Source organism: Chelon labrosus, assembly GCF_963514085.1.
Source record: "Chelon labrosus genome assembly, chromosome: 12".
Taxonomy (NCBI): domain Eukaryota; kingdom Metazoa; phylum Chordata; class Actinopteri; order Mugiliformes; family Mugilidae; genus Chelon; species Chelon labrosus.
The window spans coordinates 29,862,995-29,889,775 of NC_140345.1; the positions used below are offsets into that span (position 1 = coordinate 29,862,995).

The 26,781-nt window shown below is 49.9% G+C and overlaps 1 protein-coding gene across 2 annotated transcripts; it reads right to left on the bottom strand.

Annotated features, from left to right (window-relative positions):
• Positions 1-92: 92 nt before the first annotated feature.
• On the bottom strand, positions 93-26,503 carry dennd4b (DENN/MADD domain containing 4B). 2 transcript variants are annotated; one of them, XM_084557202.1, is made up of 29 exons: positions 26,342-26,503; positions 17,214-17,570; positions 15,118-15,373; positions 14,931-15,000; positions 14,126-14,295; positions 13,301-13,542; positions 13,125-13,191; positions 10,343-10,401; positions 10,071-10,215; positions 9,809-9,984; positions 8,314-8,414; positions 8,035-8,250; positions 7,051-7,196; positions 6,841-6,974; positions 6,643-6,757; positions 6,350-6,556; positions 6,115-6,243; positions 4,690-4,834; positions 4,461-4,610; positions 4,032-4,278; positions 3,639-3,930; positions 3,290-3,394; positions 3,033-3,208; positions 2,794-2,947; positions 1,970-2,209; positions 1,799-1,895; positions 1,555-1,720; positions 1,413-1,471; positions 93-916 (listed from the first exon to the last, which is right to left on the bottom strand). In XM_084557202.1, exons 2-29 carry the CDS (start codon positions 17,549-17,551, stop codon positions 771-773), a joined length of 4,548 nt encoding a protein of 1,515 aa, XP_084413328.1. In that variant the 5' UTR covers positions 17,552-17,570; positions 26,342-26,503; the 3' UTR covers positions 93-770. The 2 variants fall into 2 exon arrangements, with proteins under 2 accessions (XP_084413328.1, XP_084413327.1); XM_084557201.1 differs by having other exon boundaries at positions 4,461-4,613.
• Positions 26,504-26,781: the final 278 nt, after the last annotated feature.

Genomic DNA, 26,781 nt, shown 5'->3' on the forward strand with positions numbered 1-26,781 from the left:
AACATCTGTTAAATTCCTTTGTCAAACTGAATCCCTTTAACCCCGCCCCCACTGCCCCGCCCCGCCCCGCCCCGCCCCCCAACAACCAGGAACCTGACGTGTTAATAATCCTGGAGAATGTAACAACCTCTGTTTAATTAGCTTTAATTAGTGAACACATTAATCTGACTAAAGGAGTTATTACGTCCACCAGAAATATTTGAATGTTCACTCTGAGATGTTTAAGACAAACCCTCCATCGACCCCGACATCCTCCCCACCACACAGGTAGGAAGACTCCCAGAATGGTTCATACTGCTGAGGCCTGCAGGGGGGTAAGGGAGTGAGGAGGAGGAGGAGGATGAGGAGGAGGAGGAGGAGGTTATTCTGCTTCAAACAGTCAGAAATCTTCAGTCGTTCCAGGAGCTGCCTCAGAACCAGTTCACGAAAATTTTGGCAACTTGTGTTGAAGCGGAGTCAGAACCAGGAGAACCAGGAGAACCAGGAGAACCAGAGGAACCAGGAGGTGCTGCTGATCCTGTTTCCTAGCTGCTGAAGCTTGACATTAAAACACTGAGGGAGCGTCAGCGTCTGCTTCCTGTTTGGTTTCTGAACTTATTGCTGAAGCTTCATCAACCACTTGGAGCTGCGTCTGCTGCTGGCTCGACTCAGGATCAGTGATGGCGGCGGCACGGGAGCCAAGGACTGAAGCAGGTGAAGGCGGCGGGGACGCTGGGTGTCTCCTGGGTGTCTCCTGGACGCTGGGTGTCTCCTGGGTGTCTCCTGGACGCTCAGCACTCAAGAGGAGGGTGGAAGCTGCGCCTGCAGTCCACAGCTTTGGGGCTGGGGGGCTGAGCTCGCTTCTTTTGGAGCTCCTCTCGACCCAGAGTGCTGCTGAGTCGTGAGTACGCCGCCTTGTACTTCTTATCAAACGCAGCTGCAGAGACCAACGGATCATCAGTGACTCAAAATGACTCAATGTTCTGATAGCTTACTAGCCTCCTAGCTCCTAGCTAACAGTAGCTCCTGCTAGCTTCCTAGCCTCCTAGCTAACAGTAGCTCCTGCTAGCCCCCTAGCCTCCTAGCTAACAGTAGCTCCTGCTAGCTTCCTAGCCTCCTAGCTAACAGTAGCTCCTGCTAGCCCCCTAGGCTCCTAGCTAACAGTAGCTCCTGCTAGCTTCCTAGCCTCCTAGCTAACAGTAGCTCCTGCTAGCTTCCTAGCGTCCTAGCTAACAGTAGCTCCTGCTAGCTTCCTAGCGTCCTAGCTAACAGTAGCTCCTGCTAGCCCCCTAGCCTCCTATCTAACAGTAGCTCCTGCTAGCTTCCTAGCGTCCTAGCTAACAGTAGCTCCTGCTAGCTTCCTAGCGTCCTACCTAATAGTAGCTCCTGCTAGCTTCCTAGCGTCCTACCTAACAGTACAGACTCTTTCTTACCAACGTGATCTTTGCCCATCGCTGCCAGCGTGAGGAAGAGGAACTCTCTGTACAAACTCCTGTCAAACACAAACACACAAAGTTCACTACAAACGAGACCACAATCAAAAGTTGCTGCACCAACATCTGGACGTGGGCTCACCTCTGGATCCTCGGAGACCCCGGCTGCTTGGCCAGCGTGTCCAGGAACAGGGTAACGGCCTTGTGCACCTCGTTCATGCCGACCCACCGCAGCACCTCCTCCAGGAAGGGAAGCCCAAACGGGTGGTTGTGTCTCCTCCAGCTGTAGTTTTTCATCGGGACGCCGCCTAGTGGAAGGAGGAGGAAATACAGGTTCAAAGGTCAAACGCTAACTAGGGGGCACTTTGAGCTAGGGTTGGCCTTACTGTGGATCCTCCAGACGACGTAGAGCGGGGGCCACTGGTCTGTGTCGGGGGTCAGGGTGTCCCAGAGGAGCCGAACTCTCACCGCTGAGTTCTCGGACTGGGAGACAAAGTCAGCGTGAACCACAGAGCAGCTGAGATAAGCTAACGGAGCAGCTCCAGGGCGGAGGTTACCTGTGTGAAGTGGCTGACCAGCGGCGAGGCTCTGACCAGCTGCAGCAGGTGGTTGGGGAGGCCGAGCCGCTGGAAGTACCAGACCAGGTTCCAGAAGATGATGGAGTGGCTGTCCAGGAACTGAGGCTGGGCCAGGACCGACTCGCCCTCGTTCTCCAGGAGACTCTCCAGCTCCTTCCTCAGAACCAGAGGGCTCAGGTAGGCCACCGCCACCTGAGGAGCCCCGCCCACTGACGAACCCTGAGGGAGGGGGGAGGAGTCAGCTAACACTGGCTCTTCCTGGCTTCCTAGCCTCCTAGCTAACAGTAGCTCTTACTAACCTCCTAGCTAACAGTAGCTCTTCTTAGCTTCCTAGCCTCTTAGCTAACAGTAGCTGTTACTAGCCTCCAAGCTAACAGTAGTTCTTCCTAGCCTCCTAGCTAACAGTAGCTGTTCCTAGCCTCCTAGCTAACAGTAGCTGTTCCTGGCCTCCAAGCTAACAGTAGCTGTTCCTGGCCTCCAAGCTAACAGTAGCTGTTCCTGGCCTCCTAGCTAACAGTAGCTGTTCCTAGCCTCCAAGCTAACAGTAGCTGTTCCTGGCCTCCTAGCTAACAGTAGCTGTTCCTGGCCTCCTAGCTAACAGTAGCTGTTCCTAGCCTCCTAGCTAACAGTAGCTGTTCCTAGCCTACTAGCTAACAGTAGCTGTTCCTAGCCTCCTAGCTAACAGTAGCTGTTCCTAACCTCCTAGCTAACAGTAGCTGTTCCTAGCCTACTAGCTAACAGTAGGTCTGTCAGTGAGACAGATGACATGTAAGGACGTGTGAGTATAAGGTGGCTAACGTTACCGTGGTGGCTCTGCTGTTCTCTGAGTAGCTGCTGGTCTCAGAGCTGGAGTCCTCACTCAGGCCGTTACTGAGCCGCAGTGACGCCTCGTGGTCACTGGGGGGCCTCACGGCGCTCTCCACCTCGTCCTCCAGGTTCCAGTTACCGCGCTCGGCACTGAGACAAGAGAGGACAAAGGGTTTGAGGACTGATGAAAAGCTGTGAAGCTCAGATCCAGGTGTCCTCCGTGGAAGATATTTACCTGCTGACGGGTCCGAGGTCGCAGATCTCAGCGTTCAGGAACGGGACGAAGGAGGCGCTGCAGAACGGGCAGGACGAGTTCAGGTTGGAGTCGTCCGACGTCCAGCCGGCCATGATCTCCTCGTCATAAACCAGAGAGTTACAGCCACGACACAGGGAGCAGCTGGACATCAACACCTGGACACACAGAGGGGGCGGGGTCAGGGTAACAGCTGGACCACCTGGGCCACAACAGAACCGGCCTGAGAGTCCCGTTACCTCCATCCCGGCTCCGTCCTGGTTGGCGTCCCAGGACCGACGCAGAGGGTACGAAGGAGTGGGTGTGTCCGTCAGGTCCAGGTCACTTCCTACAGACAGGGAGCTCTGAGAGGAGACAAGATGGAGGACAAGATGGAGGACAAGTTGGAGGACAAGATGGAGGACGTCTGAGGTAAACATCACAGACCTAGCAATCTAACCAGCTAGGAGATGCTAACCAGCTAGCGTTAGTGTGTTTATAGTTGTTGTGAGTGTGATCTGTTGTTATTAGTCAAGGCTGGTTGGTCTGGTGGTGAAGATGAAGATGAGGACGTCCCTGATGAAGGTGAATCATGTGACCTTTAATCACCTCTGAGGTGGCGTTGACCAGCCTGTCCTTGGCTTTCAGCAGCGTTTCAGCCACCTGAGCTTTCCTGGACTGTCTGTGTTCAGACACTCTTCGTACTCCTCCTACTCCTCCTCCTCCTCCTCCTCGCCGGTCGTCCACGCTGGCGGCCCGTCGGACCGACACTCGGTGGCGGGTCGGCGTGAGGAGCTGCTGCAGTTTCACGGCCAGACCTCCTCGACTCGGGGAGGAGACGTTGTTGTAGTTCTCGTCGACCGCCTTGTTCCTGACGGAGGACTCTCTGGCTCCCACGGGTCTGGAGACAAACGGGAAGAGGACATGGAGGACATGGAGGACATGGACAAATCAATCAAAGACATTTAAAACATTTAAACGTCCTCGGGTCAACAGACTGACCTGCCGTCCCTCTCCGTCGGCTGGCAGCAGTCCGGCTCCGGCTCGGTCGACTCTGAACACTCCTTGTAGAAGGTGGAGAGGCAGACCTCACTGCGGCGCACCAGAACTCCACCAGGAGGCGCTGCAGGAGGAGGAGGAGGAGGAGTGGAGGTGTCTCTGCGTCCCAGCGGAGGTTTACGGGACATGACGTCTCCACAACCGTTTGTCTCAGCACCACGAAGGACAGCCCTCTGAGACAGTTTGACCGCTGATGGACAAGATAGAACAAGACCGGTGAGGAGGAAGACGAGGGCTGAGAGAAGAGGAGGAGGATGAGGAGGAGGAAGACAATGAGGATGAGAAGAGGGCGAGGAGGACTGAGGAAGAGGAAGAAGATGGAGAGAGAGGAGGAAGACAAGGAGGACAGAGGAAGATGATGAAGAGTCTCACGGTCGCTCGGCGTCCTCATGCTGTTCAGACTGTTGCTCTTCATCAGACCTGTCAGAGACTCATGACTGGAGCTGTCACTCAAACCGCTCCAACTGGACTGACGAATCAGAGAGGAGTGTGGGCGGGGCCTGTGGTCTGGATCCATCATGGCTTCTGTCAGATAAACATAAACATTACTAACAGGAAGTAGAGCGGCTTCAGCTACGAGTCCTCGTCCCTCCCCTCTGACCTCCTCGTGACCCCACAGAGCCGCTCTTCTGCCGCCGTCTGATTGGCTGTCTGAACTGGGCCACAGCCAATAGGACGTTCCTGAGTTTGGCCCAGCGCAGACGTCCGCCCTGATTGGTCGAGGGCCACTTGCTCTCCAGGACAGCCTGAGGACAGAAGAGATCTGGAATCACTGACCCTCCGATACCGACGGGATTCTGTGAGGTTGTGTGAGGTTGTGTGTGAGGCTGTGTGTGTGAGGTTGTGTGAGGCTGTGTGTGAGGTTGTGTGAGGTTGTGTGTGAGGCTGTGTGAGGTTGTGTGAGGTTGTGTGAGGTTGTGTGTGAGGTTGTGTGTGAGGCTGTGTGTGAGGCTGTGTGTGAGGTTGTGTGTGAGGTTGTGTGTGAGGTTGTGTGTGAGGCTGTGTGTGAGGTTGTGTGAGGCTGTGTGAGGTTGTGTGTGTGAGGTCGTGTGTGAGGTTGTGTGTGTGAGGTTGTGTGTGGTTCTGTGTGTGAGGTTGTGTGAGGCTGTGTGTGAGGCTGTGTGAGGTTGTGTGAGGTTGTGTGTGTGTGAGGTTGTGTGTGTGTGAGGTCGTGTGTGGTTGTGTGAGGTTGTGTGAGGTTGTGTGAGGCTGTGTGTGTGAGGTCGTGTGTGTGAGGTTGTGTGTGTGTGGTTGTGTGAGGTTGTGTGTGGTTGTGTGAGGTTGTGTGAGGTCATATGTGTGTGGTTGTGTGTGGTTGTGTGTGAGGTTGTGTGTGAGGTTGTGTGAGGTTGTGTGAGGCTGTGTGTGGTTGTGTGAGGTTGTGTGAGGTTGTGTGAGGCTGTGTGTGGTTGTGTGAGGTTGTGTGAGGCTGTGTGTGGTTGTGTGAGGTTGTGTGTGAGGTTGTGTGAGGTTGTGTGAGGTTGTGTGAGGCTGTGTGTGTGAGGTTGTGTGTGAGGCTGTGTGTGAGGTTGTGTGAGGTTCTGTGTGTGAGGTTGTGTGAGGCTGTGTGTGAGGCTGTGTGAGGTTGTGTGAGGTTGTGTGAGGCTGTGTGAGGTTGTGTGTGTGAGGTTGTGTGAGGTTGTGTGAGGCTGTGTGAGGTTGTGTGTGTGAGGTTGTGTGTGAGGCTGTGTGTGAGGCTGTGTGTGTGAGGTTCTGTGTGTGAGGTTGTGTGAGGCTGTGTGTGAGGTTGTGTGAGACTGTGTGAGGTTGTGTGAGGTTGTGTGTGTGTGAGGTCGTGTGTGGTTGTGTGAGGTTGTGTGAGGCTGTGTGTGTGAGGTCGTGTGTGTGAGGTTGTGTGTGTGTGGTTGTGTGAGGTTGTGTGAGGCTGTGTGAGGTCATGTGTGTGTGGTTGTGTGTGGTTGTGTGTGAGGTTGTGTGTGAGGTTGTGTGAGGTTGTGTGAGGTTGTGTGAGGCTGCGTGTGGTTGTGTGAGGTTGTGTGAGGTTGTGTGTGAGGTTGTGTGTGACCTTGTTGTAGTAGCCGTAGGTGATGGTGTTGGGTGTGATTCCCGCCTTCTTCATCTCCAGCAGGACTCGGACGGCGAGGACCGGCTGACCGTACTGACCACACAGCTGCATCAGGATCCGGTAACACACCTGGAACACATCAACACAACCTCAGAACGTCCCATCAGAGGACGAGCAGCGTCTCACAGGAACCAGGACAAAGACAAAGACACTGGACTAAGGCAAAACGTCTCACCTCGTCCGGCAGCACCACTTTGCGGTTCTCCATGTGTTTGAGGACGTCGTAGGCCGTGTGCAGCGCTCGGACCTTGGCGGTCTCGGCCCGGACGAAGGTGGGCAGGTAGATGAACCAGAGGCCGTAACAGTGACCCAGGAGACACTTGGACCACATGTCCGGCACCGCAGAGTACTTCTGGGCTCGCTTCTGGGCCAGCTTGATCTCCTGAGGGTCACAGTAGGGTCAGTCAACATCTAGTAGTCTAGTTTAGAGTCATGTGACCACAGATCACCTGTCACACCTGCACTCACCTGCTTGGTGCGGCGGGGGGCGGGGCTACTGGGGGCGCTGCCCTTGGCCGGGACACGGAGCTGATCGTGGGGCCGGTCGAAGAGGTCTGGTCTGAGGGTGGGGAAGGTCTCGTAACTGAGCAGAGAGGAGGAACACGGTGAGGAGGCACTATTCACCTGACACCAGGCTCCAGGTGTAGCAGGGGGGCGGAGCTTTACCTGTAGAGGGCGGGGCACTCTGAGCCGTCGGCCTCCTGCGGCTCCTCGGGAGGCATGATGAAGACGGTGTGTTCTCCACTGTGAGTCTCATCCAGGTCGATCAGACGCACCTCCTCTGGCTTCTCCACGTCCACCTGAGACAAACACAGCGTCATCACCTCCTCCATCACCTCCTCCATGACGACTGTTACCGTGGAGACGGTCACCCACCTTCTGGACGCACTCGTCAAAGAACTCGAGGCAGGCGTGACGGTCGCTGACGAAGGAGCACTCCTCTACGAACTGAGTGAACATCTGAGTCCTGGTCAGCTGGAGGAAGAACTTCTGCTGAGAACGATCACGAGACTTCAAGAACCCTGGAGGAGGAGGAGGAGGAGGAGGAGGAAGAGGAGGAGAAGGAGGAGGAGAAGGAAGAGGAGGAGGAGGAGGAGGAGGAGGAGGAGGAGGAAGAAGAGGAGGAGGAAGAAGAAGAGGAGGAGGAGGAGGAGGAAGAAGAAGAGGAGGAGGAGGAGGAGGAAGAAGAAGAGGAGGAGGAAGAAGAAGAGGAGGAGGAGGAGGAGGAGGAGGAAGAGGAGGAGGAAGAAGAGGAGGAGGAGGAGGAGGAGGAAGAGGAGGAGGAAGAAGAGGAGGAGGAGGAGGAGGAGGAGGAGGAGGAGGAGGAGGAAGAAGAGGAGGAGGAGGAGGAGAAGGAGGAGGAAGAAGAGGAGGAGGAGGAGGAGGAGGAGGAAGAAGAGGAGGAGGAAGAAGAGGAGGAGGAGGAGGAGGAGGAGGAGGAGGAGGAGGAAGAAGAGGAGGAGGAGGAGAAGGAAGAGGAGGAGGAGGAGGAAGAAGAGGAGGAGGAGGAGGAGGAGGAGGAGGAGGAAGGAGGAGGAGGAGGAGGAGGAGGAGGAGGAGGAAGAAGAGGAGGAGGAGGAGAAGGAAGAGGAGGAGGAAGAAGAGGAGGAGGAGGAGGAGGAGGAGGAGGAGGAGACATATTTAAAAAACATACGACTCCAGAGGATGAACTTTCAGTTCTACATATCTATAATACAGTATGTATATAGATATATATATATATATATAGTATGTAAACATATCTACAGTATATATATAGATGTGTATATATATATATAGTATATAAACATATCTACAGTATGTATATAGATGTATATGTGTGGTAGTAGTGGAGCAGCAGCAGCAGCAGCAGCAGCGCACCCTGCAGGTTGAACAGGGAGCTGCAGTCTGTGGTGGTGTCAGATGGAGCCTGGGTGATGGGCAGCAGGAAGCTCCTGTATCCTCTCAGCAGGCAGCTCATGAAGCGGAGGAAGGCCTCCTGGATCTCCAGCTCCAGCTGCTTCTGACGCCGGTAGATCTGGTCGTAGTCCGTCAGCAGGAACTCCAGCGTCGCCTCCTCCTGGCCGGGAGTACAAACTGCAGCCGTGTTAGTGAGGCGTTCAGGTTCAGGCTGTAAATCACGTTAAAGACAGCACTCACTCTTCTCCAGCGTCCTGTGGAGGTGGCTCAGCGTGTTGAACAGCGTCTTTCCCTGTTTCCTGGGTAACGATCGCCATGACAACGGCTTCTTGTCCTCCAACCTGAGACGAGAGCCAGAGACAGTCTCAGGTCAAAGGTCAAAACTACAGCAGTGGCCGATGTAAGGCAAGGCAAGGCAAGTTTATTTGTATAGCACAATTCGTACACGAGGCAATTCAAAGTGCTTTACAGAAGCAGAAGATATAAAAGCAGATTTAAAAGCATAGAACATAAAATATAGAAAACACAATAAAAGGAAATAAAAGCAAATTATTTTAAATAAAATAATTACAGTAATTAGAATCATAAAAAACTGATTTAAAATCAATAAAATAATAAAATGTGTCTAAGAAAAAGCTGCAGCAAATAACAATGTTTTCAAGCCTGATTTAAAGACCTGTCCCTGACGACCTAAGGGGTCTGGATGCTTCATATGGAGTTAGTAAGTCAACAATATATCTTGGTGCCAGACCATTTAGTGCTTTGTAGACCAGCAGTAAGATTTTAAACTCTATCCTTTGGCTCACAGGAAGCCAGTGCAGTGATCTGAGCACTGGTGTGATATGATCCATTTTCCTAGTGTTTGTTAGCACTCTTGCAGCAGCGTTCTGGATCAGCTGTAGTTGCCTAATGGATTTTTTGTTCAGACCAGTAAAGACACCATTGCAATAGTCCAATCTACTGAAAATAAATGCATGAACAAGTTTTTCCATGTCTTCTTTGGACAAAAATCCCTTAATTCTGGCTATGTTTTTCAGGTGGTAATACGCTGATCTGGTAATGAGCTTTAGATGATCATTAAAATTCAAGTCAGAGTCAATAATTACACCAAGATTTCTGACTTTATCAGTTGATGTCAATGACATGGAGTTAAGGTGAGCCCTGATCTTTGATCTTTCACTTTTGGGGCCAAAGACAATCACTTCAGTCTTATCTGCATTAAGCTGGAGAAAATTCTGGCACATCCACTCATTGATTTGATGAATGCACTTGCTCAGTGAAAGTAAGGGACCGTAATCATCTGATGACATCGGAATATAAAGTTGTGTGTCATCTGCATACGTATGATAAGAAACATTATGGTCCTCCATAATCTGGGCAAGGGGCAGCATGTAGATATTGAAGAGAAGTGGTCCAAGAATGGAACCTTGCGGCACCCCACACATAATCTTTTTTCGTTCGGACACATGTTCACCAATTGACACAAAGTATTCCCTATCTTGTAGATATGATTTGAACCAGTGTAGTACAGTACCAGTTAGTCCCACCCACTTCTCTAGTCTGTCAAGCAGTACATCATGATCAACTGTATCAAAGGCAGCACTAAGATCTAATAATACCAAGACTGAAGTTATAGAAGCATCATTATTCAGATGTATGTCATTTAGAACTTTGATGAGTACAGTCTCAGATGTAGGGGCCTCCCTAAAGGGCCCCCACCTGGTGACGGACTCACTGGAAGATGGTGTTGGTGTCCACGTCCACACAGACCACGTCGGTGGGGGGGTCGTACAGGTCGAAGTAGCTGGAGTGGACGCCCACGATGAAGGGCATGGGCGCCAGCAGCACGTCGGCCATCTGCAGCGGACACAGAGGGATGTAGGGACAGATCCAGCGCAGAGGGAAACTCATCTGGACACAGAGACACAGAGACACATTAAACACCGTCTCAAACACCGTCCCAAAGAATCTGGTGGAGAAGCTGAAAGACGTCGTACGGAGACGAGGGCCTCGCTGACGGAGGTCAGGACATCCGGCCGCAGCGAGTGCAGCAGCAGCTTGTGTTCGGTGAGGACGGCGAGCAGCAGCGTGCAGGCGTTCTCTGGACCCAGGTTCTGAAGCAGCTTCAGGAAGCTGGCACCACTGTCAAACACACACAGGTACGGGTTTTATACTGGCCCCGCCCACCCAGGACGCCTCAGGTACCAACATGTCCAGACTGGTTGACTTGGTTTAACACACTACAGGACGACATAACAGGTGAACTGACCTGAGAGGCAGCGGGGAGGAAACCGGCTGGCAGAGCAGCAGGTTATCGTACGGAGAGAGCTGAGGAGACACAAAGGACATCAGTGAGCTCCAGATGTCCCAGACATGTCTGTCCCTCTGCACCGTCCAACAAACATTAAGATTTAATTATCCACAGACTGATCTGATTCATTACGTGTTGAAGCTCATTTACAGAAGGTCAGCTATGATCAGAGGAAGGGTTACCCTCAGACCAACGTGGTCCAACGTGGTCCAACGTGGACCAAACGTGGTCCAACATGGACCAACGTGGTCCAACGTGGTTCAACATGGACCAACGTGGTCCAACGTGGTCCAACGTGGACCAACGTGGTCCAACGTGGACCAAACGTGGACCAAACATGGTCCAACGTGGTCCAACGTGGTCCAACGTGGACCAACGTGGACCAAACGTGGACCAACGTGGACCAACGTGGTCGACGGGATGAATTTACAAAGTGTGATAATTACTCAGAGACATTAACTCTGCTGTTTCTAATTCATCCACAATACCCAGAACTAAACAGCAGATGGCAGCGATGTGCTGGAAGTGAATTTATTCTTCTTCGCTTGTTCACAGGAACCTGGAGACAACGTGATGATAAAAGAACAGACATGGAGCCTGGATGTCCACTCAGTGGGACAGGAAATGAAACCCTTTCAAATTAAAACCCCAGAGGAGACGTTTTACTCAGATAGACGTGTAAACAGATGAAGGAAATTAAAAATGAATCATTTCATCTAACGAACTGAAGCGTCTGTTCGTCTGTGTTCAGCTATAAAACATCAGCACTGACCTCAATCACCACAATTATCTTTACAATTTCAGGATTTTGTCTGAATTTAAACGTCTGATGCTAAAAATGACTGAAATTAAATTGATTTCTTTGAACCTCTTCCTGCAGCCAGGTCCTAGTTTTACATTTAATAAATAACTTCACACGGCCCAGATGAACTGATGAACCATTACATCCAAGATTTAATTTAATTTATTTGCACGATTTAGTTTTAACAGAAAACAAACTGAAAAATTTAAATCCTTGAAATTTGATTTTTAAAAAGCAAGTGAAAGACTTTGATGCCTTCAAGAAAACTAAATAAACTAAATAGTAAATGTCATAAACCTTGTGCGTCATATAAAGTGTAGTGCAGTCATCCACACAGCAGGGGGCGCTGCAGGAAGAGGTTGCCTCCATTAGGCTGTAACTCAATCACATTAAATCACCACCAAGAATCATAAACAGAGGAACTGATGGTGATTGACAGCAGACACAGTTACCCAGTTTATCCTGCCATCACAGCGCCACCTGCAGGGAGGAGGAGGGAGTGAGGACGTTGATCGTCAGAATGTTTTCTGTCGCGGCCGAGAAGTGAAACATTCAACCACAAACATAAAGAGCTCAGAGACCTTCAGAAGGAACCAGGTGGACGAGGACTTAAAATAAATAATGTCACTGAGAACTGAAGATCAATCAGAGGACACATGTGGAGGAGGTCTGGGACACATGTGGAGGAGGTCTGGGACACATGGGGAGGAGGTCTGGGACACATGTGGAGGAGGTCTGGGACACATGTCTGGGACACATGGGGAGGAGGTCTGGGACACATGTCTGGGACACATGGGGAGGAGGTCTGGGACACATGTGGAGGAGGTCTGGGACACATGTCTGGGACACATGGGGAGGAGGTCTGGGACACATGTGGAGGAGGTCTGGGACACATGTGGAGGAGGTCTGGGACACATGTCTGGGACACATGGGGAGGAGGTCTGGGACACATGTGGAGGAGGTCTGGGACACATGTCTGGGACACATGGGGAGGAGGTCTGGGACACATGTGGAGGAGGTCTGGGACACATGTGTGGGACACATGTGGAGGAGGTCTGGGACACATGTGGAGGAGGTCTGGGACACATGTCTGGGACACATGGGGAGGAGGTCTGGGACACATGTCTGGGACACATGGGGAGGAGGTCTGGGACACATGTGTGGGACACATGTGGAGGAGGTCTGGGACACATGTCTGGGACACATGGGGAGGAGGTCTGGGACACATGGGGAGGAGGTCTGGGACACATGTGGAGGAGGTCTGGGACACATGTCTGGGACACATGGGGAGGATGTCTGGGACACATGTGGAGGAGGTCTGGGACACATGTCTGGGACACATGTCTGGGACACATGTGGAGGAGGTCTGAACTACCTGGTGAACTAGAATCAACTCAGGAGATGAGTCAATATGAGGAGGAGGAGTTTGATTCTGTCGTTTAAAAACGTATCGGCATGTGGTTCCTCCCTCCCTCCTTCCTTCCTTCCTTCCTTCCTCCCTCCCTCCCTCCCTCCCTCCCTCCTTCCTTCCTCCCTCCTTCCTTCCTCCCTCCCTCTCTCCTTCCTTCCTCCCTCCCTCCCTCCCTCCTTCCTTCCTTCCTTCCTTCCTTCCTCATCAGAGACCTGGTTCCTCTGAGGATGAAGCTTCCAGGGTTCAGGTCTAATCTGAGTCTTTGTCTCTAGAATAAATCAGATCTTAACATGTGAGAGTCTTTCCATCTGGTTCCAACATCTGGATCAAGTCTTCATGTCGTCATGACGTCATGTTTTCTAGCTGAGTTTAATCTGACTAGTTTCACTGAGTCTCAAACTGATAATTATGACGGTTGAACTGACGCCTGGTGCTGAGGAGTTTCTGTCTGTGTTCAGTGTTTGGATGTTTGCTGTGGATGTGATGGAGCCTCAGATAACAACACAGGTTTGATTCCCAGTCTGTACCTGAACGAGGATCCGAGGTCGCTGGGGGGAAGGAAACGGGACGTTGTGCATGAAGCTGGAGACGTGTCTGCAGAGAGGAACCAGGAACAGAAGCTTCAGTGTGTTTATCAGCTGACAGTAACTGAACGAGACCAGCAGTGAATTCTATCTGGAACCAGAATAAAATACAAACGTACTTCTCCAGCGGCAGGACGTGAGGACCAGAGATGGAGTATCTGTAGATGAAGGTGAGGAACTTCTGGAAGACGGTGAAGAAAGGCCAGTGGGACAGGACGCAGATGCTCTTCTTCACCTGAAGGCTGCGGTTGGCGATCGGCCGACGGTCGACGACGCTGAGGAGACCGAGACGAACGCTCTGACGCTCCGACAGCAGCTCCCTGGAGAACGACTCGTAGAACTGGATGGCTGCTCCGTACACCTGCAGGAGGAGAACGTTTAGTCCTTCTAGACCAGATTAGCAATGAGATTATTCTGAACTCATGGACCAAGAGTTTAGAGAAACACCACAAAGGTTCTAGTAACAATAGAACCAGGCCCACTCTCCATGTGGACATGTGGAGAACCAAAGAACCCAAAGTGTTCCACGTTGGGTTTTTACCTCTTGAAAGGGAATCTGGCTACAAAATCCTACTGATTCCACTACAGGAGGCAACGTACACACAACTCAACCTTTGGACATTTTATTTCTCCTGGACATCATCACATTCTACCATTGTGATCATTATACAATCCAGAAGAAGATTTCAGAATGAAATTCTGACATGATGACTGTGTGAGTGTTTTCTCTGTTAGCTGAGGCTAGCTGGTTAGCTGAGGCTAGCTGGTTAGCTGAGGCTAGTGGAGCAGAGAGGACTGATATGTTGGTGCAGCAGATCCCAACCTGTGGCTCATTATAAATCAGACTTGTGTGTTTTTAACCCAATGCACCATCTTTTATAACCTTATTCTACGTCTTTATACATTTAATATATATATGGATGTAGTCGTGTGTCTCCGCCCACCTTGTCCCCGGAGGCGGAGGTGAGGACGAAGGTGGAGAAGACGGGCAGCTGGTACTTGGTGTTCAGAGGCCAGCTCTCCACGGTGACGCCCATCGGCAGACAGAACACCGGCACCGACTCCGGCAGAGGAAACGCCTCCAGGTCCTCCTCAGGGTACCGGCTGATCAGACCTGCAGGTCATGTGATTCAGTTAGCCAGTCAGCTAGTTAGCTTCTGTTAGCCTCGGAGGCTTCTCCTGTGACTCCTGAATGATTTTATGGTGCAAATACAAATGAATGAATGAAGATCAGAACAAAAATCTAAAACTAATCAACAGGACGCGTTGGATGAGCGGTTCATCATCTTCAGGAAACTAGTCCAACAAGTCCAGCTTCGTTTTTAGGTGTGGTACCAGGACTGAGGAGCTCCCTGCAGCTGGAGGAAAAACATCTGGAACGAACCTCGTTTGGTTTAAAAGAATCATTCTAAAGATCTGATGTCAGTTTATAAAACGTTTAAATATCTGCTGGAACACGACGCTGGTCTTTATGAAGTTAAAGCAGAAGGTGAGACAGAAAGACAACAGGACGTCCTGAAGGAGGAGCATTGATGCATCTGAGGAGGAAAACGTTTGACTGACGGCATGAAGAGCTAATGAATGTGCAGCTCTGATCTCGCTCAGTTCTCTATATCGTGCCTGGATGCAGATCACTGTCTAAATAAATCCTGGCTCCTTTCAGACTGAAAACATTAAATCAGCTGATGCTAAAACCAGTTGGACAGCAGTCACAGAGCAGCGCTGTGGTTGTCGTCAGCAGATACTCACTGGCTTCGTAGACCAAGGCGTTAGCTTTAGCCACGGCTCTCTTGTAGCACACGAACAGACCTGGACCCCACTGGAGACACAAGAACACAAACACAGATGTAAACCAATCAGAACTGTAACCTCCACTGCTGTCGTTTCTAGTTTGTTATCAGGTGGGGGCCCCTCTCTCTGCGTCGTGGGTGCTCACCATGCCGGTGTTGAGGTTCTTGTCGACCCGACTGAAGGTGTGCGGCGCCACCTCCCCCTTGCTGGGGAGCAGCAGGGCGATGTCGGTGACGCCCAGCGTGTGGAGGCCCTGGGAGTCCAGAGCCCGTCGGTACGTCAGGAAGACCCGGTGAGCCGTGGGACCGCCGCCGGAGCTCAGGCTGGCCGAGCGGCTGTAGGGAGTGGTCTCAATGACGTACCAGCTCTGCTTCAGCTGCTCCTTCCCCTCATACAGGACCCTGCACACAGAGGACACCACTTCAGACCCTGTGGTTTAAAACCACGAGAATGAGGTTCACAGAAACTCAAATGACTTCTACGGACGTAGAACAAGAGGCCAGATGAGTTAAGATACTCTTTCACATAGCTGGAGCTAACCAGCTAGCCTCAGCTAACAGAGCCTCAGCTAACAGAGAAAACATGACAACAAACTTTAAAGTTCTCAGTCATCATGTCAGAATTTCTTCTTCATCAAATCTAAAAACAACCATCAACAAATGTAACTGATCTAGTTTTATTATCTTCTGTCCTTTAGAGTCTATCACATGATTCTACATCAACTATCCACCACATGGTGACTGGACTGATAGAATCTAATAGAATCTGAGCCCTGTGCCTTTCATTCGTGGTCCTTTGTCTCCATCTAGTGGTCTAATGGTGGTACTACAGATAATAAACACAATACAGTCATCTAGTAGTGACAGTTAGCTTAGCATTGATATGTAGCATGCCTTGGTGACTGGTTTCCCTGGGGAGTTACATGTGTGAACAACATGGAGGAAATCTCAATCTTCTTCTGGATTGTATAATGATCACCGTGGTAGACAGGCTACAGGCTACATGCTACAGGCTACATGCTAAAGGCTACATGCTACATGCTACATGCTACAGGCTACATGCTACAGGCTACAGGCTACATGCTACAGGCTACAGGCTACAGGCTACATGCTACAGGCTACAGGCTACATGCTACAGGCTACATGCTAAAGGCTACATGCTACATGCTACAGGCTACATGCTAAAGGCTACATGCTACATGCTACAGGCTACAGTCTTGCTGTGAGGTTGACTTAAACGTGACGTCACTGGGTTCTGTTGTTGGTGACTCTGAAGTTATTTTATTTCATCGTGACAGAAACAAGTTTGAGTTCAGTGTCAGATGAAAATCCCTGGAGCACTTGGACAAACCTGCTGCTTACCCACAATGCACCCAATAATAACAGTACAGTAATAGTGGCTAATGCTAATGTAGCATGCAGCTACACTTTTACTCTGAGCTCAGACTTTAGCTCCACATCAGTCAGACTTGATTTGTCTTTTTATTGTCAGCTATCCTCCATGAAATCAGACAACAGTTGTAATCTGACGTCCGATGTAAAAGGATTAAACTCATTATCCTCCAGCATGAGTGTAATCCAGATCAATTAAACAGCTACAATGGAGGACAGTCTCCAGCGCTGCGTTACATAATCCTCTGTATTATATAATCTGAAGATGATTTCAGTGACGGAACCACGGAGGGAAACCTCAACACGCGTCGACAGACAGGAAACAAGGTTTCATCACCAACGTACTGAAACGTACTGAAACCAGGAAGCTGCAGAAACTTCATCAAACCATAGAACAATGATGGAATGCTAACAGTTAGCATGTCTTCTGTTGACATGCTAACTGTTAGCATGTTGTTAACTGTTAGCCATTCACCATGTCCAAACTAGTCTACAACCAGAGTCCTGACCCGAAACCACTGAATCAGTCTGGGACAAAACAAAGAGACAGGCTCCAACAACCAGCCCCAGAACCGGTCCCAGAACCGGTCTAAAAACCAGAACCAGAACCAGTCTAAAAAACAGCCCCAGAAACAGCCCCAGAGCCGGTCTAAAAACTAGCAACAGAACCTGTCCCAGAACCAGAACCAGCCCCAGAACCGGTCTAAAAACCAGAGGTGTCTCTGACGTGGTTTTTCTTCCAGGGGTCGTTCAGAGACGTATTTTTCAACCTGTTGACCCCTGTTGGCGTCGTCCTGTCCCTGCAGCCTTCCTGTCTGACCCAGAACCAGAGGACAGATCAGAGTCTCACCCCAGGTCCAGGATGGGCGGCTTGTCTCGTCCTCGCCGGTAGCACAGGTACAGGTGTGGGTTGTTGATGAGGCCGGCGCTCAGCTCGGCCGAGTGTCCCCCCAGAGTCTTCTCGATGCAGGTGAATCCTTCCGGTACTTCCTCCCCGAGGCCCCGGGCGATCACCACCAGGTCCGTCACCGGATCCGCCGCCCGGCCCGATGAAGACGAGTAGGAGGAGGACGTCGAGGAGGAGGAGGACGCCTTTCCGTCCTCGTCCAGAGGGTTCCAGGGCCCCGCAGGGTCGAGACCCGCCACTACAAAGTAGTCCACCAGCTGGGGACATTTCTCCTCTGTCATGCCTCCTGTCGGTCCTCCACTGCAGAGACAAAGACACAGTCTGGGTCAATTGATTGGTAAATTCAAAGAACACAGAAACACTGGCGTCATTAAAAGTGATCTGAGGGGAAGTCAATCAGATTATTCACGCTGGCGTTGAGTTATAAAACCAATATGTGATTAAAGAGGACGAGTCGGCGGCGTGGGATAAAAATAGGACGCGCAGTGATGCTGAGAGATGCTGGAAGCGCTGTTACGTAACCGAACATGTCCTTCGCCCTCTCTCACCCTGCGTCCTCCTCTCAGACTTCATCAAATATAAAGAACCAGAGGAGGAAGAACCCAGGCCCGAGTCTAGACCCAGTACCACCAGACAGGCTCCGAGACCGGCCCACAGCAACAACACGTCTAAAACCGGTTTAGAACAAGTCCAGCACCACAACAGATCAGAATTAAACCAGACACAGGTCAACAAACACCACGGAGACAGTCTCTAAACGGCCCAGAGACAGAATATCAACAAACAGATGTCACCAATGACCCGGGTTAGACCAACGTCTCAGAACTGAAGTGGTTCTGTTCCTCCAAGCTGCTGTAGACCACTGATCAGCTGTTACCAGAAACATTTAGTTAGAGGAGGTCACAGCAGATACTGGAGACAAGGAGGACATGACATGAATCAGTTATTAATGTTCTTGAATAAATAAATACATGAATATAATATTTGTGTTTTATGTGTTTTGAGTCATTTTTAAGCAGAAACGTAGTAAAAACTTTAAAGCATCTCTCTGTGTCGTCCCTGTGAGACTGATGTGAGCAGCTTCATCAGTTAACCAGAGCACTGATGCATTGTGGGTAAATTCCTGCAGCTGTACACATTCAGTAAAGACTCCTTCCTCCAAAGACGACGACTGACGGCGACGTTTGACTGAACATTTAACGGCCCAGAACAGTTGGCTGGATGAATCCATAGAACCGTCTTTAATCACAACTAAACCAGGTCACATGACGCCACATGACGCTAACCTGTTAGCTCGTCTCCAGGTTATTTTGTTATGAACACAAGATGAAAACGTTCACTAGAGGAGTCAAAGCTCTGAGTCTGAACATCACCAGGATCATGTGTTCATCAGTTCTAATGAAGCTTTGTGACGTTAGATGAAGGGATGATATCAGCTGCTTCAACAACAGTGAACCAAGATGGCGCCGCCGCGTGGAGACGCTACACTGAGCTTCAAACCTTCACACGGTTCACGTCTCAACGCTCTTTAATCTCAAAGGTCTGAATCAGGAAATGAATCTGATCGTTTGTTGAAATGTTTCAGGAAGAAGCTTCAGAGTTTTAGACTCCGTCAGCAGAAGTTCAGACTCTGCAGAGGACGAACCACTCATCGCTGTCACTACGAGGTGAAAGTGAGGCAGAGATGTTAAAGAGGACAGAGAGGAAGTACAGCGACCTGTGGAGACAAAGGTCGCCTGACAAACAGGAAGTGGACCTGCAGCCTGCTTCCTGTTCATCGATGACTTCCTGGTGACACGACCTGATGTGTGAGGTGAGAAAACAAACGTCCTCTCAGTCGATCACAGACATGATCAGGAGACTAAACCAGAAACTAGAACGTGACCGTGTGACGACGGCGTGTGAACGTTTAGATGAGGAAGTAAAACCTCAGAGGTCACAGGTGCAGCCTGATGCATGATCAACTTATTTTAAGCTATAGAAACAGGAAGTGACGTCATGGTGATCAACAGTTACCGTGACAACGTGTAACTAAGCGTCTGTCCGTGTGAAAGCCACTAAATGAGTAGTTGTGCTGTAAAGTTTAGCTAGCTAGCTACGTTAGCATTTACAAAGTGTGAATCCATGATGGAGCAGAGGTAACGGATCATCAGGAACCTGGATCCAGTTCTAGACTCAGTTTGACCAACAGGAGGAAGAGGAGACACGGCGGCCATCTTGGTTCTACAGTCTATGGTCCGTTTCCCAGGAAATGCACTGATTTATCACGTCTCCATAACTCCTATATTATCTTTCATATCATCACCAAACTCTCGTCCGTCTTTCTGCTCGTGTTGTTCTTTTCTTACCTTATTCTACTTCTTAATTAACTCGTGTTTTTGTCTGGTCCTGCTGCTGTGACACCTACAGTCTGATCTGATCGTGAACTACATCGGCCAACGTCGCCTCAGCGGGAAGGGAGCGTCCGCTGAGCCGTGAAACTCATCTCAGCTGAAACAGCACATTTCATCAGTCACTTCCCTTTTCTAACTGCAAATGTGCAACAATGGAAACCGACGCTCGCTCTTTAAATACACACTGGAAAACCCACAGAAAGCTGCAGATTTCCTCACCGACGGGAGTTCACCACAGAGCATCGGTTCACGTGTTTTAACATCAGTCAGAGAGAAAGAATAAAAGACAAACCTGGAGTCACAGACCTGCAGCTGAACACGTCTTTACCTGCTTCAGCTCAGCTCTCAGTAAAATCATGAGGGTCGTCACAGACGCGATCTGATCAGCGGTTTGGTCTTTGTGGTGCGTTCAGGTGCAGCTTTCAGAGGAGGACACGAGGCCTCACGTCTGCACAAGTCAACTAGATCATGTCATGAGAATCAAACCAACAACCAGACTGAGAGAGAAGAATGTGGACGATCTGTTGTCTGGCTGTGACCAGGACCCTGAGTCAGGACTAGGATCCATGCCCACCTCCTGAGTCAGTCCAGATCTTCTCTGTCCCCCTTTTAAATCCAGTCATGTTCTCTGAAGGTTGATCCATAACAACAAAGACAGGACAACACTGAGACAAAAGACACTGAGACCCAGTCTAAACCCAGTCCAGAAACCAGTCTAAACCCAGTCTAAACCCAGTCTAAACCAGTCTAAACCCAGTCTAAACCAGTCTAAACCAGTCTAAACCCAGTCTAAACCAGTCTAAACCCAGTCTAAACCCAGTCCAGAAACCAGTCTAAACCCAGTCCAGAAACCAGTCTAAACCCAGTCTAAACCAGTCTAAACCCAATCTAAACCAGTCTAAACCCAGTCTAAACCCAGTCTAAACCAGTCTAAACCAGTCTAAACCCAGTCTAAACCCAGTCTAAACCCAGTCTAAACCCAGTCTAAACCTGGCTACCAGCGGTCCCAGTAAGTACAGATCTAACTCCACAGACGAGCAGAGACGTCAGAGATCAGTGACCCTCTGGAGATGGTCCACCGTAGTGACGTAGTGACGTATTTATTTACTGGTGCTGTCAAACCTGAGGCCGCTCAACAACGTCTTCCTGTCAAGCGGTTAAACCAACACGTAAGCAGGAGGTGAAGAGTCACTGCATCACTTTAGTCGACAGAGACAGAAAGTCTCTTTCACCAAGAAGCTAAACTGTGAAACTGAATAAATCTACTACAACTAGAACGTAACAGTGCTGTTAGCAGCAGTGGCCCAGGTCTGATCCGTCTCTGAACATGAACAGTTTGTTATTTCACACGTGAAGAAGTTCAGAGAGGAACTAAGGCGGCCGACAGGAAGTCGTTCTCACATCAAACCGCTATTAATAAAGACAACAGTAACTGAAACCTGAACTTCTCATATGGTCTGTGGTTCTCGGTAAACCGGAACAACGGGTTCTACCTCGCTGTCAGCAGGAAACAGCCACGAGGTCACAGGTGCAACGTAACTAAAGAGACTGAGGCCGAGCTGCATCACAGACGGTTTGACCTGCAGCGTCCAATGAGACGGGCCCGAGGACAAGACGGTTTGACGTCCTCTAAAAGATAAAAACCCAGCGATGGGTCCCCTGAACACAATCAGAAGCTGGTATCACCTGGATCCTCCTCCAACCAATCAGAGACATGTAAACTAATCAGACATCGTCTTTGACTGCTCTCCCATCACCACATTAAGCCCCGCCCCCACACCATCTGATTGGCCCAGCAGATCTTTACAGGAGCAGAACCAGTCCCTGACAGAGACTCCAGATCAACTGTACCCCAGGACAGCCACAGCCTGGGCTTCAGTCCGGATGGAGCAGGGATTAAACCACAGATTATAACCTTCAGACAGATTATCAGGATTATTTCTGTGGAGTGAAACACGTTGCTCAGAACCTGGTCATCGGACCCCTCTACGTCCTGGACTAGAGCTGCAACGACTCGTCATCAGAGACAAAGGTCTGGACCCAAACAAGAGACTAATTAGATCAGACTCAACTACAGATGATGATTCAGATCAAACATGTGAACTAATTACTCTTAATAAACCTTTGTTGATTAAATCATTTGTTAAACGTTTGACTCCTCCTTCCTTCCAGTTCATTAAAGTTTCATATTTCTAAGTGAATTCATCGACTGCTGCTTCAGTTCTCAGCAGCTTCGTCTACTTGAGACTTAAAAGGAACTGACACAGGAAGTTGTAGAAAAATAGAGCTTTCAGTTCTGGTTTGTCAGCGAGAGGAGCAGCTGAGGAGGAAGGAGCGTCAGAAGAGAGGCTTTTATTTCCCCTGAAGAAGAAGAAGCGCCGACGTCTCCAGCATGAACACAGAGTTCACTGGTACCAGGACCAGCTGGACCACAACGGCTCTTTGTCCCCGCTGGGCGCCATGGCAACCAGTCAGCATCGCTCACTACACCTCCTGAAACCCTCATCATCATCATCATCAGCAGCAGCAGCAGTTTCCAGACATGAACCAATAGATCAGATAGATGTGTTTACAGCAAATCTACTGGAAATAAAACGGGAGAAGAAGAAAGAGGAGGAGGAGGAGAAGAAGAGGAAGAGAAGAAGAAAGAGGAGGAGGAGGAGAAGAGGAAGAGAAGAAGAAAGAGGAGGAGGAGGAGGAGGAGAAGAGGAAGAGAAGAAGAAAGAGATAAAGGAGAGAGAGGAGGAGCAGAACAAGAAGAGGAACACAAGGAAGAGAAGGAGGAAAAACAAACAGGAGTAGTAGCATCTCCTCCTCCATGTCCTCCTCCATGTCCTCCTCCTCCATGTCCTCCTCCTCCATGTCCTCCTCCATGTCCTCCTCCTCCATGTCCTCCTCCATGTCCTCCTCCTCCATGTCCTCCTCCTCCATGTCCTCCTAGAGAATCAGCTGGTTTCTTCTTCACCAACGTCTCAAACAAACGATTCCACTTTTCCTTTTCCTCACAGCTCGTGTCATTTTCTAGATCTGACTTCGGGGGATTCCTCCAGCGATGGATCCAGTCCAACCAACACTGATGCGTCCATCACTGAGGCTCTCTCCACTAAGCCTCCCAGAATCAATCTGACATCAACATCTAGGTTTTATAAAATAATCTGATGACTCCAACATGAAACGAGTCGTAACATCTACCAGAGACGTCAAAGCAGAAACAGAAGGAAGAAGAATCTAAAGTGTGACTGATGAAGGAACGAGGAGGAAGCTGAAAAAGAACCGAGACGACTGTTGTTTCAGAACCATGAACAGCTGGTTGTTGCCTTGGAGACATGATGATTAGAAGTGAACCCTGCACGCCGCCATCTTTGTTTTGATTTGGAAACAGAGGTGCAACCTGGGAGATGTATTTCTTTCTGATTTATTTTTGGGTCCAGACTCGTGTCTACCGACAGAAACAGATGACGAAGCTGCTACGCACGGTTAGCGACGTAGCTTCAGATCAGACCTTGTCCTGTTGTCCTGCTCAGAAATGCTAACAGCCGGGGTCAGAGCTATTTAAAGCCTGGTGAGAAAACCCCGAGCCCGGGGACGGTCTGTGATGGTCCAGGTCTCGACTACAGCCGACCTGGATTATTAGTGAAAGTGGAGGAGCTGCAGACTCCTGGAGGAGATTTAAATATCCGCCGTCTAAATTTAGAGCGACCACGGAGCAGCAGCATCAGGACGACTCCAAAATATATTCACATGTGATGACGCAGCGTTCAAGAACAACAAGCCCAGGTTTACAGCCGGCGTGAGGTCAGGTCCAATATAGGCCTGAGCATGAAGACGGAGAAGAAGAAGAAGAAGAAGAAGAAGAAGAAGAAGCAGCTCATCTATAAACGTATTGGTCGGTTAAATCCACGGCTCCAGATCAACAACAGGGACCAGCACCTGAACTACTGACGGATGGTTTGGTGATAAAGAGACTGAACCGAGAGAAATGCAAGAAGTGATTAAAACAGAGCCGGAGGCCGAGGGGCCAGAGGCCGAGGGCCCGGAGGCCGAGGGCCCGGAGGCCGAGGGCCCGGAGGCCGGGGCCGAGGGGCCGTAGGAGAACCAATCAGAGGCCAGGAAATATTGATGACGTAAACATGAGAGGAGCTGGAGGGTGTGTTCAGGTCCTCAGAGTCCTGCAGGGAGGAATGCTGAGGAGTGAGTTCAGGGTTTCAGATCAGAGACGTGATGGAAACAGATTCCTCCTCCAATCACAGCCCACTATCATCAACACCATGTAGTCATGTGACCTTCAGGTCGACTCCGCCCACAGATGTTTCTGATAAAAACATAAACTCCACCAGATATTTGGAGCTGAGACAGCAAGAAGTGATGATGATGATGATGATGATGATGACTGTGTTATACAGCGAAGGTGATAATTCAAAGTGTTTCTGTTATTTAGTCTATTGACTTACAATGGGGTGGCCAAAATATTAGGAACACGTCAGTTTAATAGTTCTAGAAAATGAAAACACAACGACGCTGAAGCAACATCTCTCAGTGATTAGACACTACTGTTGTCACAGGTGTACCTAATGAAGTGGCCGGTGAGTGTGTATGTGGTCATGTGACTGACAGGAAGTCTGCTCTTATCTGCAGAGACAGATTCTCTACAAGAGACGACTCGTCCCGTCGGTCTGGTCTCGTCTGCCAGAACAAACACGTTCACCTGGAGGTCACATGACTCGCAGCACACACCTTTACTGTCTGTAGGAGACTGATGGACCTCCACCTACCTACCTACCGCTGGATCAGAACCACCAACAGCTGCTGTCTCTAATGGACCTCCACCTACCTACCTACCGCTGGATCAGAACCACCAACAGCTGCTGTCTCTAATGGACCTCTACCTACCGCTGGATCAGAACCACCAACAGCTGCTGTCTCTAATGGACCTCTACCTACCGCTGGATCAGAACCATCAACAGCTGCTGTCTCTAATGGACCTCTACCTACCGCTGGATCAGAACCATCAACAGCTGCTGTCTCTAATGGACCTCTACCTACCGTTGGATCAGAACCACCAACAGCTGCTGTCTCTAATGGACCTCTACCTACCGCTGGATCAGAACCATCAACAGCTGCTGGTTGCCTTGGAGACATGATCCAGATGTTGGAACCAGATGGAAAGACTCTCACATGTTAAGATCTGATTTATTCCTTTAGGATTTTATCTGAATATATTCTCTCGTCTGATGAAGCAACGCAGCTCATCACCTCACGTCACATTAAACCAAACTCCATGAAACAAATGATCAACGTCAAACAACAGACCAGCTCATACACATGTTACCATGGCAACCAGAGCCTGGGACATCCTCTAGAGGCCGACTGACCAGAGAATAAAACAAATAAAACCACCTCCTCCACCTCCTCCTCCTCCACCTCCTCCTCCTCCACCTCCTCCTCTTCCTCTTCCTCTTCCTCCACCTCCTCCTCTTCCTCCTCCTCCTCCTCCTCCTCCTCCTCCTGAACCGTCCAAACACCTGAAGACCTGAAGCTCCACCTGTTCAACCTGCTCTGACCAGCGTCGTCGTCATCAAACACAATCACTTCACGTATCTACACTGATTTAATCTGAAACTACAGAGCCCTGGCCACTTTATTAGGTACACTAGTGCAGTCATTATAAACTGATGAACGTTGAGTAGAAAGATTCAATATCATTCAAACTAATGAAAGAACCAGTTAAATAAATGACTATGGAAATACACATATACATATCAGTGTACCTAATGAAGTGGCCACTGAGTGTATTATTATTATTATTATTATATAATAAATTGTTTTAATGGTTTGTGTTTAATATTAAACTTTTTATGACTGTTTTATTTATTTTAGATTATAATTCAGGTTTAGTTTATAATAAATGATTCTCCTACACACAGGCCCAACAGCTGGAGCTTTAAACCACCCACTGGTTCCATTATCGGACACATGTTCCCGCCTCACGGTGCCTCGTCTCGGGACACCTTCGTGACTGAAGCTCGTCGGGAAGTAAAACTCAGATCGATCCTAAAAGATTCGATCGGTTCGTGTCGGAGCTCTGCGTCGGTTCACCGGAGGACCGAGCGATGGCTGCCGACGGGGTGCAGGGTTCCATTATCGGACGCGCCCCCGTATTTTCTCCGTATCTCTGATTTTCAAACTATTTTAAAATATTTTATTTAATATTTAACATCAGGAACAAAGTGTTTTTATTTTAGCATCAGAGCAGCGTCGACACGATTTATTTAAATTCACCAGGAGCTCCTCGGAGGTTAGCTCAGGCTGCAGCCGCTGGCACACGCACTGAACACGGACAGAAACCACCGGGACTCCGGTGTCTGTCTTCCCGCTGCGGGACTCCGGTGTCTGTCCTCCCGCTGCGGGACTCCGGTGTCTGTCCTCCCGCTGCGGGACTCCGGTGTCTGTCTCCCCGCTGCGGGACTCCGGTCAAATATTTAAATATTTCCCACAGACAGAGACCGAGGCTCCGGACGGAGGCGTGTCCGATAATGGGCGCATCGCGGTTCCCGTTACGCGGCGTCGCGGTTAGCCGTTAGCTCTCTGCTAGCGGGGCGGCGACACGGAGCGGCTCCGGTGAACGGGACCCGGTGCCGCGGGGCTCCGGGCCGCGGGGGGGAGCGGCGGTGTCCGTACCTGGGTGAGTGAGCTGGGATGTCCCGCAGGTGAGCGGAGGAACCATGTTCAGGTCGATCTCTCACATGTGACGTCCATGTTTGCTGCTCGAGGACCGCAGCGCGAGACCGACGACAACAGCCGCGGCTTCCGGTCCGAGCCTTCAAAATAAAAGCTGATGATCCTATTTCACCTTCATGCACTCAGACGTCTTAAAGGGTCGCTTTTAAAATGCGATGTTATAAATAATTATTATAATTAATAATTAGAATAAACCACTTTATACCACCGCTAAGTTTGATAAATCTAATTATGGAGCGTCACGTGTCCAACACTGAGAATTAATTTATATAAGCTCACTGACCTGATCATTAAATAAATCAGCGTCTTCCTGCAACTAAGAAGATATTTCTCTAAAGTGAATAAAACAACATTAATCATTAATAAAGCATCTAAACTAA

Excerpts from the sequence above, each read along its gene's own strand:
- dennd4b (XM_084557201.1), bottom strand. The coding sequence starts at position 17,551 with ATGACAGAGGAGAAATGTCCCCAGCTGGTGGACTACTTTGTAGTGGCG. Across the intron at positions 3,931-4,031 it reads CCGACGGAGAGGGACGGCAG|ACCCGTGGGAGCCAGAGAGT; the intron begins GTCAGTCTGTTG and ends GTTTGTCTCCAG. Across the intron at positions 2,210-2,793 it reads AGAACAGCAGAGCCACCACG|GGTTCGTCAGTGGGCGGGGC; the intron begins GTAACGTTAGCC and ends CCCCTCCCTCAG.